The 15,401-nt window shown below is 43.6% G+C and overlaps 1 protein-coding gene across 1 annotated transcript in view; it reads left to right on the top strand.

The window, feature by feature from the left end:
- The window catches only part of Acin1 (apoptotic chromatin condensation inducer 1), a 44,431-nt gene that overhangs the window by 16,471 nt on the left and 12,559 nt on the right, over positions 1-15,401 (top strand). The window contains 4 exon segments of the mRNA XM_036199754.1: positions 2,589-2,677; positions 5,152-6,426; positions 6,992-7,210; positions 11,074-11,189. Coding sequence (XP_036055647.1) covers positions 2,589-2,677; positions 5,152-6,426; positions 6,992-7,210; positions 11,074-11,189 — 1,699 coding nt within the window.

Genomic DNA, 15,401 nt, shown 5'->3' with positions numbered 1-15,401 from the left:
AGTGGTGGGGCACACCTTTAATCCCAGCACTCTGGACACAGAGGCAGGTGGATCTCTGTGAGTTCAAGTCCAACTTGGTCTGTAGATTGAGATCCAGGAGAGCCAGGGCTACAGAGAAACCTGTGTTGAAGAAAAAGAAAACACAAAAACTGAAGTTAAGCCCGTGTTAACTAATTAAGTATTTGGGATATGATTACCCTCATTGCTCTCCTTCCTATTGGACATCAGACCCAGTCTTTGAGCAGGACGAACACTCTCCTCGTACACCGCTCACTCTTCTAATGCATACTCCCACCCCTGTCCTTACGCTGGTTCCCCCCTAGGCAAGCGCTCTACCACTGAGCTAAGTCCCCAACCCCCTTACACTGTTTTGTGAATTTTATTTTGTCTGTATGGGTATTTTGTCTGCCTATGTGTCTGCACCACATTGCAGTGCCTGTGGAGGCCAGAAGAGGGCATCATCAGATACCTGGAACTGGAGTTGCTGGTTGTGAGCTACCTACCATTTGACAGTTGGAAATCTAACCCAGGTTGTCTGGAAGAGCAACCAGTACTCTTAACCGCTGAGCCATCTCTCCAGCCACCATGTTATTTTCTAAACTAGTTCTTACCCATACCTCCTTTCCTCACATTGAGGATTCAACCCAGTACCACATGTGAGCTATAAGTTTTCACTCTCCACTGAGCTATGCTTCTCATATAGTATTACAATGTTGGTAAGAAATAAGAACTGTCCAGTTCACGCCTTTCTCTTTCTTAGTCGAGATATTGAGACTCTAATTACTTAAGTGATTTTTCCATAATTTCATTTGTAGAATGTGAAAAAAATTTTTTTTCAGTTTTATGTGGATTTCCTTGGATGGTCTAAATTGGTAATTTTCTTCCTTCCTTCCTTTCTCTCTTTTTGTTTTGTTTTGTTTTTCAAAATAAGGTTTCTCTGGAACTCACTTTGTAGACCAGGCTGACCTCAAATTCACTGAGGTTCGCCTGCCTCCTGAGTGCTGGGATTAAAGGAGTGTGCCACCACCACCTGGCTAGATTGGTAGTTTTCAAACTTCTTTTTTTTTTTAAAGCAAGAAAGAAAAATTTCTACCTTGAACTCCAATGTGTAAAACGTAGTCAAGAGGACCCAGTTCTAAAGCCCTGTTCATTTATCTGGAATTAATTTGTCTGTTGACATCTTTTCTGTTTTAATCCCTGGGAGCTTTGGCCAGGTCTTTGACACTTGGCTAAGTAAGCGCTCCATACTACTGAGCTGTATCCCTAACTTCTTTTTAGAAAAGAAAACTGTCTTACTCATTTTTTGAGTTTATGCTTGTACAGATTGACTGACATATTTACTCGTAATATTTTGGTCACACTTAGTAGCGCTAGCATGGCTCACACATATAAAATCTAGCATTCAGGAATCCAAGGCAGAAGGATCCAGACTGGCTTAGGCTACGCAGAAATACCTCATCTTGAGCCAGAAGGAGGGGTTGAGGGTATACTTAAAGGTAGAGTGTTTGTTTTCACTTTTTATATGTGTAGATATTTTGCCTGCCAGCGTGAGTGAGTGAGTGAGTGAGTGTGTGTGTGTGTGTGTGTGTGTGTGTGTGTGTGTACTTCATGAATGCCTGGTGCCCAGGAAGGCCAGAAGAGGGTATCAGACCTCCTGAAAATGGAGTTACAGATGGCTGTGAGCCACAATGCAGATGCAGGAAGTCAAACCCAGGACCCCTGGAAGAGCAGCCAGCACTCTTAACTGCTGAGCATCTCTCCAGCCCCCTCGAGTGCTTGTTCAGGGTACTCAAAGTCCTGAGCTTCATTCTCAGTGTTTGGGGTAAAGGGGGGCAGGTACTAACAAATAATAGTACCAGGCACATTTTTCAACAGTGACGGATGATAGGGGCTGGAAAGATACCTCTGCAGTAGAGGGCACTGGCTGCTCTTCCAAAGGGCCTGGGTTTGATACCCAGCACCTGCAGAGTGGTCACAACCATCTCTAACTCTGGTTTCAGGGTATCTGATGCACTCTTCTGGCCTCTGAAGACACAAGATGAAAACCTGCACACATGTACATGCAGGCAAAACACCTACACACATAAATTAATTTTTAAAGTGGATACAAAGCAATGAAGACTTCTTGGCTTTATGTTTTTGAGACAGAGTCTCACATTGTAGTCCAGGCTGACCTGGAACTCAACATGTAGCAGCTCATGCTGGCCTTGAACTCAGGGCATTTCTCCTGCCTCAATGTCTGAAGGGCTGACATTGTAGGTGTGAGTGACTATTCTAGGCTTCAGAATGGTAAAGTCTCAAGTTCTGCTTCAGAATACCAAAAGACATTTAAAAAATGTGTGTTTCTGTACCCCTGCTGGGCAGTTTAAAATTCCTGGAAGTTACTTTAGAGTTATTTGAGGTGTTGAAATATTCCTAAACATCCACTATTAAAAGAACCCTCGGGACTTGTGTAGTCATAAGCGTATATGTGAAAGAAGTGTGGAAATATATTACTAAACAGCTTGTAGGTGATGATTGGTTGGATTTTAGAAAGTCGTGATTCTAGAAATATCATGAATGTGACTTGATTTTCTTTCATTTGATAGGAAAGAGCTCCTCTTTTTCTGAAGAAAAAGGTGAATCAGATGATGAGAAACCAAGGAAAGGAGAAAGGCGTTCATCCAGGGTCAGACAGGTAATCCAGGCCCTATATCACAGTTGCTGCTCCCACAGTGCTTTGGATCCTTGGCCATCACAGGTGATTCTAGAGTTGATGTCTCTAGACGGCTGTGTAGCCATCTAATGTTACTCCTGGTGTTTCATGATTTAGATGTGCTCTGGCCTTCTGACTTCTGAGCAAATATGTACATTTTTAACTTTTTTTTTGGTTTTTCAACACAGGGTTTCTCTATGTAGCTTTTGCGCCTTTCCTGGATCTCACTCTGTAGACCAGGCTGGCCTCGAACTCACAGAGATCCGCTTGCCTCTGCCTCCTGAGTGCTAGGATTAAAGGCATGCGCCACCAATGCCCGGTGGCTCAACTTTTTTCTTTTTTGAGATAGAGTCTGCCTGGAACCTGCTATCTGATTTTCCCAAGTGCTGGAGTTAGAGACATGTTACTACTGTGCTTGACGTGAACATACTAATATGTGGTTTTTAAAAACTTAAATGTGGGGCTAGAGAGATGGCTCAGAGGTTAAGAGCACTGGCTGCAGAGGTCCTGAGTTCAATTCCCAGCAACCACATGGTGGCTCACAACCATCTATAATGAGATTTGGTGCCTTCTTCTGGCATGCAAGCAGAACACTGTATACATAATAAGTAAATGATTCTTTAAAAAAAAAAAAAAAAAAATACCGGGCAGTGGTGGCGAATGCCTTTTATCCCAGCACTCGGGAGGCAGAGCCAGGCGGATCTCTGTGAGTTCGAGGCCAGCCTGGGCTATCAAGCAAGTTCCAGGAAAGGCGCAAAGCTACACAGAGAAACCCTGTCTCAGAAAAAAAAAACCTTAAATGTGAGGGCTCAGTGAGTAACTAACCTGACTTTAGTCTCTGAGAGCCTTATAATAGAAAGAGAATACCAATTCCCATCCAGTTGTCCTCTTTAGCTCCACACACATAAATAATGTAATTTTTAAAAATAAAAAAATTAAATATTTAAAGTTAATAGGCTAGACTATATTCTTAAATGTATACTTAAGGCAAGATATGGTATAATTATTCAATTAAAACTATATTACGGTATTAACTGTAGCTAATAAATACATAGAACGGTTGAAAAATATATGAAGTAATGTTAAGGAAGAATAGTGGGGAAGTGTAGGCATAATGTAATTGACTGTGCAAAGATATGACAGTGGAGGGCAGTAATCACTTGTATTTTTAACACTTGCGAGACAAACAGTTGCTCTGAGTTTGAGGCCACCCTGGGTAACATAATGAGACCTGTCTCAAAAGCGAGAGAGGGCTGGAGAGATGGCTCAGAGGTTAAGAGCACTGGCTGCTCTTCCAGAGGACCTAGGTTCAATTCCCAGCACCTACATGGCAGCTCACAACTGTCTGTAATTTCTGTATGTCTTACACAGACATATATGTAGGCAAACATCAATGTACACAAAATACAAATAAATTATTTTTAAAAAAAGAAGGCCAGACTCTGGCCTCCACACCTTAAAAAAAAAAAGCTAGAGAGAAAGAGAAGGAAGGTGAGAAGCAGGATGTGGTATTGTATCTCAGAGAGAAAAGAAAGGAAAAAAAAATGTCAAAGTGATAAATACTACTAAATAACAGTACGTTAGTTCTCCCCTCTGCTTTCTAAGATATTCTGTCCAGATTTAGAAGTTAAAAAGTCAGGTCTGAAGAGAACTGCTTCAGTGGTTAAGAGCGCTGGTTATTCTTGTGGAGGACCTGAGTTCACGTCCCAGCACACGAATGGTAGCTCACCACCATCCTTAACTCCAGTTCTAGGGGATCAGACACCCTCTTCTGACCTCCTCAGGTACTGGGCACATACATGGTGTAACTATATACATGTGAGCAAAATATTCATACACATAAAATAAACCTTTAAAATTTTAAAGCTAGGAATGGGCAGTGGTGGCGCATGCCTTTGATCCCAGCACTTGGGAGGCAGAATCAGGTAGATCTCTGTGAGTTTGAGGCCAGCCTGGTCTACAGAGTGAGTTCCAGGACAGCCAAAGCTACACTTAGAAACCTGTCTCAAAACAACAACAAAAAGTTGAAGCTGGCGGTGGAGAGATGGCTCAGCAGTGAAGAGCCCTTGTCTGCTCTCCCGAGGATTGGAGTTGTGGTGCCAGCACCATGTAGGAACTCACAACCATCTGAAGCTCTAGTTCCCAATCCCTCTGTGGGCCTCTGGAGCACTTGTGCTCACGCAGTTAATGTACACTTACATAAAAAAATAATAAAGTAATCTTTTTAAAATACATAAAAAGAGATCAAGAACTAAAAAACCAAACCAGAAGCAGCTTCTTTGTGGAGCTCCTTTTGTTTCCTCTACTTTGATTTCCCTAAGGAGCCCCTGTTAGCTGTTGTTGCTGAAAGTGTGTCACTCAGTTTCTCCTTCCTGACAGTACCTTAAGAGATGCTCTCTTTCCTCTGTTCTTTGTGAACAAGTACATTTGAAGTCATTGTATATCTTTTCTTTCAGGCAAGAGCAGCTAAACTCTCTGAATACAGCCAGGCTGCTGAGGAGGAAGAAGATCAAGAAACACCATCTAGAAACCTGAGAGTCAGAGTAGATCGAAATTTAAAAATAGAGGAGGAAGAAGAAGAAGAGGAAGAAGAGGAGGAGGAGGAGGAAGAAGATGAGGAGGTAGATGAGGGACAGAAATCTAGAGAGGCAGAGGCACCAATCCTGAAACAGTTTAAGGATGAAGAGGGAGAAGAAGAGATGCCCAGAGCAAAACCAGAAAAGGTGGTAGATGAGAAGCCCCATATCATAACGTCCCAGGAAGGGGATGGGTTAGAGAAAGGAGGGCGAGTTACAAGATCCCAGGAAGAAGCTAGAAGAAGTCACCTGGCCAGACAGCAGCAAGAAAAAGACACACAAGTCGTTTCTGTTCTTCAGGAAGCTAATGAAGTAAAGTCTTCACAAGGCTTGGAAGAAAGATCACAGTCTCCTTCCCCACCTCCACTCACTGAAGACCTAGGGAAGGCCCTTGTTGTGCTGCAGCCTGAGCAAACAGTCAGTGAAGAGGAAACTCCCCCACCTTTACTTACTAAGGAAGCATCATCTCCTCCAACTCATATGCAACTCCAGGACGAGGGAGAGATAGAGCCAGTGGAAGGCCCGGCACCCCCCGTCCTCATTCAGTTATCGCCTCGTAATACAGATCCTGTGAGTAGGGAGCTGGTCATGTCTCCCCATCCTGTCCAGTTGGTGAGAGGCCTGTCTCCTTTGCCCAGTACTCCAGACACCAAAGCAGAATCTCCAGCAGAGAAAGTGTCAGATGAAAGTGTCCTGCCTCTGGCTCAGAAAAGGGCACTGTTTGAATCCTCAGCCCAGAAGGGTCTTGAAACTGAGCCTGAAAAATCTGCTCCCTCCCTCCCTCCAGCAGTAGAGGAATTAGCACCCCCCACAGGGACCCCTGAGGAACCTGTGAACCAGCAGTCCTTAGACCAGGGGGGCAGAAGAGTGTCCCACACTCTTCTCCCAGACCGTAGTTTGAAGCGGTCAGCCGGCTCTTCCTCGAGCGGGTCCTCCTCACCCTCCTCCAGCTCCAGCTCCAGATCCAGATCCAGATCTCCTGATAGTTCAGCCTCCCACCCACAGTCCTCACCAAGATCCAAACAGAGAGATGTAGCCCAAGCGCGAGTACATGCCAACCCTCATGGTAGACCCAAGATGGACTCCAGGTCAACATCAGAGTCCAGGTCACGGTCCCGATCCCGTTCCCGTTCAGCTTCAAGCAGCAGCAGAAAAGTGAGTATGGAGAATCCTGTCTCTAACGGGTTTGAAACCCAGAATTAACCTGTAATGATTTCTAACAGGGATGGAAAAGTCCTCCTTTAGTCACCACTGTCCCCTCCCTTCATTACAGAGTCGGTGCATGAGTCACTGGGATCCCTGTCCATTCTAAACCCTTTGAGTACAAAGCATGTTGAATACATGTCTCTTTCATTAACACAAGCTACTTGAGAAGAGCATAGGCCCCTGGATGAAACTAAGTAAATTTTTTGGATAAGTAATTGGATATCATTCACTTAAATAGGAGTAGACACAAGACAAAATGATCTAGAGGAAAGTTAAGTATCCATGACTATGCTAGCACTTGGGAGGTAGAGGTCATCCTAGGCTACATATCAAATTCAATGCCTGTTTTGGCGACTTAAGTCTCTTTATCAAAAAAATAAAAAAGACCAGAGTATTGGGTGAGCAAAAGCTAGAAAAGTCAGTGGTCTCCTGAATATCCGTCATTCATTCATATCCCTCCCAAGTATTTGCCATAGAAAGTGACTTTCCTTTATGTTTTATCTTGTGTTTATAGTCTCTGAGCCCTGGAGTCTCCAGAGACAGCAACACCAGCTACACTGAAACCAAAGATCCCTCCTGTGGTCAGGAAGCTGCAGCTCCACCAGTGCCACAGCTGCAGGTCCTTGAACCAAAGGAGAAGACTCCCACGTCCTCAGCCTCTATCCGGGGAAGGCAGCTGAGCCAAACGGAGCCAGAGCAGAAGCATGTGATCCAGAGGTTACAGCCTGAGCAGGTAGGCTGCTACAGTCCTTTAGGCTTCAGTTCCCATTGTTTGGTGTTTGACACAGCATCCCAATTTATAGCCCAGGCCAGCCTCAAATTCAAGGTCCTGCCTTGGCCTCCCAAGTGTTAGGATTACAGGTGTGTGCCATTCATTGTACCCAGCACATTTGTCTTCACTATAAAATTTAAAATTCTCGCCGGGCAGTGGTGGCACACACCTGTAATCCCAGCACTTGGCAGGTGGATCTCTATGAGTTCGAGGCCAGCCTGATCTACAAAGCGAGTTCCAGGACAGCCTCCAAAGCTACAGAGAAACCCTGTCTCAAAAAACCAAAAAAAGAAAAAAAAAACTTTTAAATTCTCTCTAAACAAGAGTCAAGAAATGCAGAGCATTGAGGACACTTCTTAATTGTGGGGTTTTTTTTTTTTTTTTTTTTTTTTTTGGTTTGGGTTTTTTTGTTTCAAACCATTTACTGATTGATTGATTAGGGGTTTGCATGTGTGCCATGGCATACATGTGAAAGTCAGAGGACAAGTTTTGGTGCTTCCACTGTGGTTTTCAGGGACAGAGCTCAGGTCATCAGCAACTGAGTCATCTTGCTGACCTTTTCTAAGATTTGTTTTATGTGTGTGTGTATTTTGCCTGCATGAATGTATTCAGACTGAAAGCAAATAAATGAGGGCATCCAATCCTCTGGAACTGCAACTAAGGATGATTGTGAGCTGCATGTGGGTGCTGGGAACTGAACGCTCACCCTCTGCAAGAGCAGCAAGTGTTTTTAACCACTTTTTTTTTTTTTTTTTATCTCTTCAGCTCCCTCCATCTTGCTTTGCCCTTTCTTCGTAACATACTTGTTTTTTGTGTATATAGGTGTACACACCATAGTGTGCATATACACCTTCTTAACCTCCATGGTTAGTCAAAGCTCTGTGTAAAGTTGAACAGCAATTTTAATCTCTAGATAGCTTCCCCAAAAGAGGCTATTGTTGGTTTTGGTTTTGGGTTTTTTGCTTTTCGAGACAGGGTTTCTCTGTGTAGCTTTGCTCCTTTCCTGAAACTCACTTTGGAGACCAGGCTAGCCTGGAACTCACAGAGATCTGCCTGACTCTGCCTCCCGAGTGCTGGGATTACAGGCATGAGCCACCACCGCCCGGCTTTGTCTGTTTTTTTATTCTTACTCTTTTGGGAGGGTTGTAGGGCACCACCCAGCTCCCAAATAAATCACACAGAGGCTTATTCTTACTTATAAATGCCTGGCCTTAGCTTGGCTTGTTTTTAACCAGCTTTTCTTAAATTATCTTGTCTACCTTTTGCTTCTGGACTTTTTCCTTTTCTCTATTTCTGTATACCTTTCTTTACTTCTTACTCTGGCTGGCTGGGTGACTGGCCCCTGGCGTCCTCCTTTCCTTGTTCTCTTCCTCTTTCTTCTCCCAGATTTCTCCTCCTATTTATCCTCTCTGCCTGCCAGTCCCACCTGTCCTTCCTCCTGCCTCGCTATTGACATTCAGTTCTTTATTAAACCATCAGGTGTTTTAGACAGGCAAAGCCACACAGCTTCACAGAGTTAAACAAATGCAACATAAACGAATGCAACATATCCTTGCATCATTAAACAAATGTTCCATAGAATAAACAGATGTAATACATCTTAAAATAGTGTTCTACAATAGGAGGCTGTGTGTGTGTGTGTGTGTGTGTGTGTGTGTATGCGCGCGCGCATGCGCGCGCGTTTTCCCCAAAACAGAACTTCTCTGTGTAGCCCTGGCTGGTCTCAAACTCAGAGGTCCACCTGCCTTTGCCTCCCAAGTGCTGAGAATAAAAATGTGCACCACCGCTGCTGACTGAGAGACCCTGTCTCAACAACAACGAAGATTCTAGACTAGAGCCAGGCATAATGGTACAGATCTATAGTCTTAGTACTAAGGAGGATTGTTTTCAATTCATATCCAATCTGAGCTACATAGTGAGACCCTGTCTCAAAAAAGGGGCTGTGGGCTACAGAAGTTTGGAAGTGTTTACTCAGTGGTTGAGTGCATACTTCCTTAGGTTTAATCCTAAGTACCTCACTATAGTAGAATATTATTTTAAGCTGTGTTACTTTTGTTTACATTGCATTTGTTTAACTCTGTGAAGCTGTGTTACTGTGCCTGTCTTAAAACACCTGACGGTCTAATAACAAGCTAAATGGCCAATAGCAAGGCAGGAGAAAGGATAAGTAGGACTGATGGACGGGCAGAGAGGATATATAGGAAAACTCTGGGAAAGAGAGGAAGAAAAGATGGAGCTACACAGCAAGCCACAGAGTAAGAGTAAGATTTACAGAAGTAGGAAAACAGAAAAAGCCCAGAGGCAAAAGGTAGACAGGGTAATCTAAAATAAAAAAGCTGGCTAGAAACTAAGCCAAGCTGAGGCCAGGCATTCATAATTGAGCCAGGCATTCATAATTGAGAGTACGCCTCTGTGTGTGATTTATTTGGGAGCTGGGTGGCAGGCCTCTAAAAGAACCAAAAAAAAAAAACCCCAAACAGCAGCACCTCACCCCTAATATAATAAAACAATTGCTAGAGCAGAATGTCTGTCTGTTTGTCACTCACACTCTGTTGTTGTTGCAGTGTTGAGGCTTGGGGCCTTGTACATGTCAGCTATTTCTCCAGCCCCAGTAGAAAGCCTTCCCTAGTATTAAAGATAGTGCTCCTGGCCATACACATACTAGGAAAGTAGTAGTATTGCATATCCCTCAGACTTCTTTTTACTTTTTATTTTGAGACGGAGTCTTCCTATGTAGTCCATACCTTGCAGTCCTCATGCCTTAGCCTTCTGAGTGTTGAGGCTCCAGGCCTCAGCCACTGGCCCAGTTGGAAAGTCTTTAAGTACCTACCTTTAGCCAGGCATAGAGGCTCACATTTTCAATCCCAGCACTCAGAAGCATGTGGGTATCTGTGAGTTGCAAAGCTAGTCTACATGGTGAGTTCCAAGCCATCCAGAGCTACAAAATGAGAACCTGCACCAAATAAAAATTTTTTTTTTATTTGCCTGAAAATCAGAGGACAGAACCAGCCAGAGTTAGCCACAGAGGTCAGGCAGTGATGGTACACACTGTTGATGAAATTATTAAGGCCACTCCACGTAGTTAAAAGGGAAGTTTATTCTGTGGGGTAACTTACAGGTGAAGGGATAGGTAGGTTGCAGGGTCTGGGAAAGGTGTAGCGCAGTCCAGTGGTGTTCTGTGGAGAACTCCGCTTGGTCTACCTCCAGGGTCCAGGAACCAAGAGAGCCCGGCCCATCTGGATCTCGGGTCTTCAGGGTCCTCTCTCAGCCCTGCCTTGTAGGCGTGACAGTTACCAAAGCCTCAGTGGGGGTTGGAACTTCCAGATTAAAGCTGGAATGGCTACCCACTACAACACACCTTTAATTCTGCACTTAGGATCACTCACCTTTAATCCTAGCACTAGGAAGATTGAGACAGGAAGTGATATGGCTGGGCAGAGAAAGGAATATAAGGAGGGAGGAGACAGGAATTTGCTCTCTTGCAGAGGCTCTGTCAGGCTGAGGAGTTGGTGAGGTAAGAGTTGGTAGCTGTGGCTTGCCCTGCTTCTCTGATCTTTCAACTTTCACCCTGATAATCTGGCTCAGGGCTTGTACGATAATACCATTTACAATTTGTGCAGTAGAACCTCCCTACCCCACAAAAATTTAAGTACCTGTCTTTAAGCCCCATTCCACATTCTAAAATAACAAAGACAGCCATATGTGAATGTCTGTCCTGCCTGTACTATATATGTCCTGCCCTGTCTTACTAGCTCTAGGTTAAAGAAAAGGAACCAGGCAGGATAAAATCCTTTATTTTGTTTGTTTTTGCTTTCCATTAACAGGGGAGCCCAAAGAAGTGTGAAGCTGGAGAGGCAGAGCCACCAGCTGCCACACAGCCTCAAACCTCAGAGACTCAGATCTCTCATCTACCAGAATCAGAAAGGATTCATCACATTGTGTAAGTAAGGATATAACAAGGAACGACAAGTGTGGGATCATTCTTTACTTACTAGGGTTTCTTTGACTCGGCGGTTCTGGATTCCTTTTAAAACATAAAAGCAGAGTTTTAATGGACAAAGGCCAGACACTATGGTAGGGCCTCAACTCCCAAAACACTAACGTGGTTTGGAAAATAGTGATCAGGGCATTAGAAAAACATCTGGGATCTCTGAGCTGAAATAGGCAACTCCTTTAAGCAATAAACACCTGATTGTAAGTAACCCTCTGGTTAAGACAGAGTAAGGGAATTAAGGAATCCTAACTCAGTGTTCTAATCACATTCACTAGGCTCCTATATCTGAGCCTAAGAACTTGGTGTAATAAAGAAAGGTCTAAAAGGTAGGTGTCGTGGTTTGTACCTGTAATCCCATTTCTGAGGTAGGCAAAAGAGGGTTAAACTCATGGACCTATGGCAAATTTGACAGGCGCTTAGATGAAACTCTGTTGCAAAAGAAATAAATAAGTACACAGAGTGCTCAGAAGCATGAGACGGGGAACCACGAGTTCCAGGTCAGACTAGTCGATTTAGCAAGTTCCAGGCCAGTACTGCATATCAGGCCCATGTCTAGGCTGGGCATAATGGCACACACCTTTAATCTCAGACGAGGGAGGCAGAGATAGGCAGATTACTGAGTTGGAGGTTGGTCTGGTCTATATAACAAATTACAGGACAGCTAGAGCAGCATAGAAAGATCTTTTCTCAAAAAAAAAAAAAAAGGAGTGCCACACAAACCTGGACATTTGGAGACTGGAGCAGGAAGATTGTGAGGTTAGGGCCAACCTTGACTACATAGCAATACCCTGACTCATAAACAAAAAGCAGATTAACCACATAGGAGCATGGCATTCCCTGATCTCTGCCTGTCACTAACTAGTAAGCAGCCTGTACCAGTTGGTTCCTTAAAAGTACAGCACAGCAGACAGGAGGCCCTCTCTAGACACTTCGTTCTTACAGCTAATGTGAGCTTTTTTTTTTAGTACTTAAATTGTAAAAGAAATATTCATGTGTAATTTTGTAGTTGAATAGATGTTCATTATTCTGAGCTTTGTATTGTAAATTAAGTTATTGAAGTGAGACAGGTATCATGCACATACCCGTAACCCCAGTGCTCTCCTACAATCCCAGTCAGTTTTGGGGAGGCTGAGGCAGAACAATTGAAAGCTCAAGGCTAGCCTGGGATAAGTACCAAGACTCTGCCTCACAAAAGAAAAGGAAAGAAAAGGGCATGGTGGAGCACACTCTGGAGGTGGAGGCAGGAAGATCGGATGTCAACCTGCTACGGTGAGAAATCCTGTCTTTAAATTTTTATGTGTTTATTTACTCAGAATTCCTGATTTCAACATCTCCTGAAAAATGTAGTTTTAAAATAGTAAAATGTCCTATTGTTCCATATTTGTGTTTTTAATTCTGCTACCAATATTATCTTTATACATAGTAGTCTGATCATTTACACACTTAGGAGAGCTTCCAGCTGTCTGTTAGCTCTAATTTGGAGGGTGGTGGGCAATCGGTGTGAGAATCTTCTTTTCTGTGATTAATGGGTTTTGTGCTCTGCTCTTTTTGCTCACACTCTTGCCTCTGCTGCCATCTTGTGGCCATTATTTTTTTGACTCAGAAACCAGAAGCTTGCTCCTTTTGGAAAGGTTTAGTTTTTCTATTGTAAGACAGGATTCATTATCCTGTGGGAAAAGGGTTTTTTTTCTTTTAGGACTCTGGAAGGCATTCAGAACTCTAGTTCACACCATCTGTGACAAAGTGGGGCGGAGTCCCCCTTTGTATGTCACTCAAACATAACGTGGTCTTCCCAGGCGATGGTGCAGCGTGCTCTTGCACACCGGCAGTTTGGAAGTGGCTGTGCACACCTTGAGGAAGTGCCCGCTGTGCACCTTGAGAAGGAGTGGTGTGCAGCGCTCCTTGCACCCCGTTGGGTGGTCAGCCTAAGACTGGAGCAAGAACAAGAGGAGCTGTTTTGTTGTTGAAATGCCTTTGTTTCTGGATTTTTCCATTCACTTCCAGGGCCTGTGAAGCTTAGGGTTATATACAGAGTTTTCACTGTGCTAGAGGTGATTTTGACCTTCATTTTATGGCTAAGATAATCCAGTCCTGTTAATTCTGAGAAGGTGATAGCTTGGGCAAAAGAAGTTGTCCATTGTCTTGATCTGTGGTAGGCAGTCTGTTCAGCAACCTAAGATGTTTCACAGGCTGAAGCCCATATAACTGTTCTGACATAGAATTTGGTACATAAATTTTGTGTGTTTCCTATATTTCAACTGATTGATTGACAGCACTCCTGGTCTAGCAGCTTGATCTTCTAGAGTCCTTGCCAACTTAAAAAGTGGGAGCATTTAAAAATACTAAATAGCAAAGAACATTGATGGCTTAACTCTTGGGTATCATCTGACCACAAAACAGCAGTAAAGTGTTAGGCCAACATTAGAATTTACTTCAAGGACCATTCTTTTTGTTTGGTTTTTCGAGACAGGGTTTCTCCGTGTAGCTTTGTGCCTTTCCTATAACTCGCTTTGAAGACCAGGCTGGCCTCAAACTCAGAGAGATCTGCCTGCTTCTGCCTCCCGAGTGCTGGGATTAAAGGCCTGTGCCATCAGCTTTAAAGACCATTCTCTATTGGTTGTTTTGATTGTATGTGAGGTGCTTGAAATGTAAGAAGTGAGCCAGGTGCTGTGGTACATCCCTTTAATCCCAGCCCACAGAGTGGGGGGCAGATGTTCTTCTGTGAATGTGAGCACAGCCTGGTCATCCAGGGCTGTAGAGGGAGACTGTCTAAGGAGACAGAGTAGTGGTAGAGTGGTAGAGTGTCTTTTTTTTCCTTCCCAGGGCAAGAATTTGTGAATCCTCACTTCAAATTCGGTCAAGCTGTGTTACAAGTCTAGTCCTCTGCCTGCAGTAGATAGAACAAAAATCTCCTCATAGAGCAAAAAATAATGCTCTCCTTTTATATTAAACAGTAGAGGGTTAGTGTGCGCACTCGTTTGAGAGAGAAAGGGGATGGCGGGGGGGGGGGGGGGGGGGGGGGGGGATGCACACCTGCCATCCCAGATCTTGCATTGAAAGCTGGCCCTGGCTCATAACTGAGACCAAGTCTAAAGAGAAAACCATTTTTCAGAGGGTACAATAAAAGGTTGGGTAGCAGTGAGTCCATCCACGGACCTTTTCTAAATACAGCCTTCCGTAGCTGTAGCAGCCTCAGACTGGTGGTGCTGTGCGAGGACCTTGTGCCCTGAGAAAAGGAAGGGGATACTTGTACTTGAAACCAGTGTGACCGTCTGGTGCTCCTCAGGAGACTTAGAGTGCCAGTGTCCCAAATAGTACATTTTTCAAAACAAAATAGCATAATTTGTTATCAGCGTGTGCTTACTTACTGAGAAGTTCATTATATAAAGCATAAACCTTCCAATTATACGATCAGGTTTCAGTATTATTAAGTTTTCATATCAGGTCCTTAGCATCTTAGGATTTTCTATAACTAAAGTTAAACATACATGCTTATAGAATTGGCCTTTTCCATTAGTTTCTCTTGGGTTATTGATATTGTAATGTGATGTTAATATTTAAGTAATTCTGTCCTTTTTCTGTGAGTTCAAGGACTACATAGTCAGTTCCAGTGTTAGGATCAAAGGTGTGCGCCACCACTGCCCAGTGAAAGACCCCTGTTTTTGTTTGGGTTTTTGTGTGTGTATGTGTTTTTTGTTTTGTTTTGAGACAGTTTGTAGACCAGGCTGGCCTTGAACTCACAGAGGCCCTGTTTTAATGACTAATGTAAAGAGGAAAATGATTCCCAACTAACTCTTGTCTCCACATGCAGGCTCAAACAAGTACATACATGGGACCCACACCTCACATATACATGAAACAAAGAGAAAAAAACTTTTAGATCAACATATGCTTGTGAGGTGTGTCTATTCACTTGTTACCCATCTTTACACTGTAATTAAGAAGTACTTATCTGGGTGTTTGTGTTAGGCTCTGAGCTAGGGGCCAAAGCACACAGTCCATCCCCTGAGGAGCCTCGCAGGGTGGGGTTAGGTGGCCAGGGACCTAATGATTAGTTATTGTTCAGAGTGTCAAAACTTGTCATCCCCATCACTGAATGTTTAGCATCAGAGAAAGTATCCACCCTTTGAATTTAAAAAATAAAATAAAAAATAAAGC

The sequence above is a fragment of the Onychomys torridus genome, chromosome 9 (genome assembly GCF_903995425.1).
Source record: "Onychomys torridus chromosome 9, mOncTor1.1, whole genome shotgun sequence".
NCBI lineage: Eukaryota > Metazoa > Chordata > Mammalia > Rodentia > Cricetidae > Onychomys > Onychomys torridus.
Note: the sequence above shows the minus strand (reverse complement) of the source record. Positions and strands in the feature narration are given on the sequence as shown.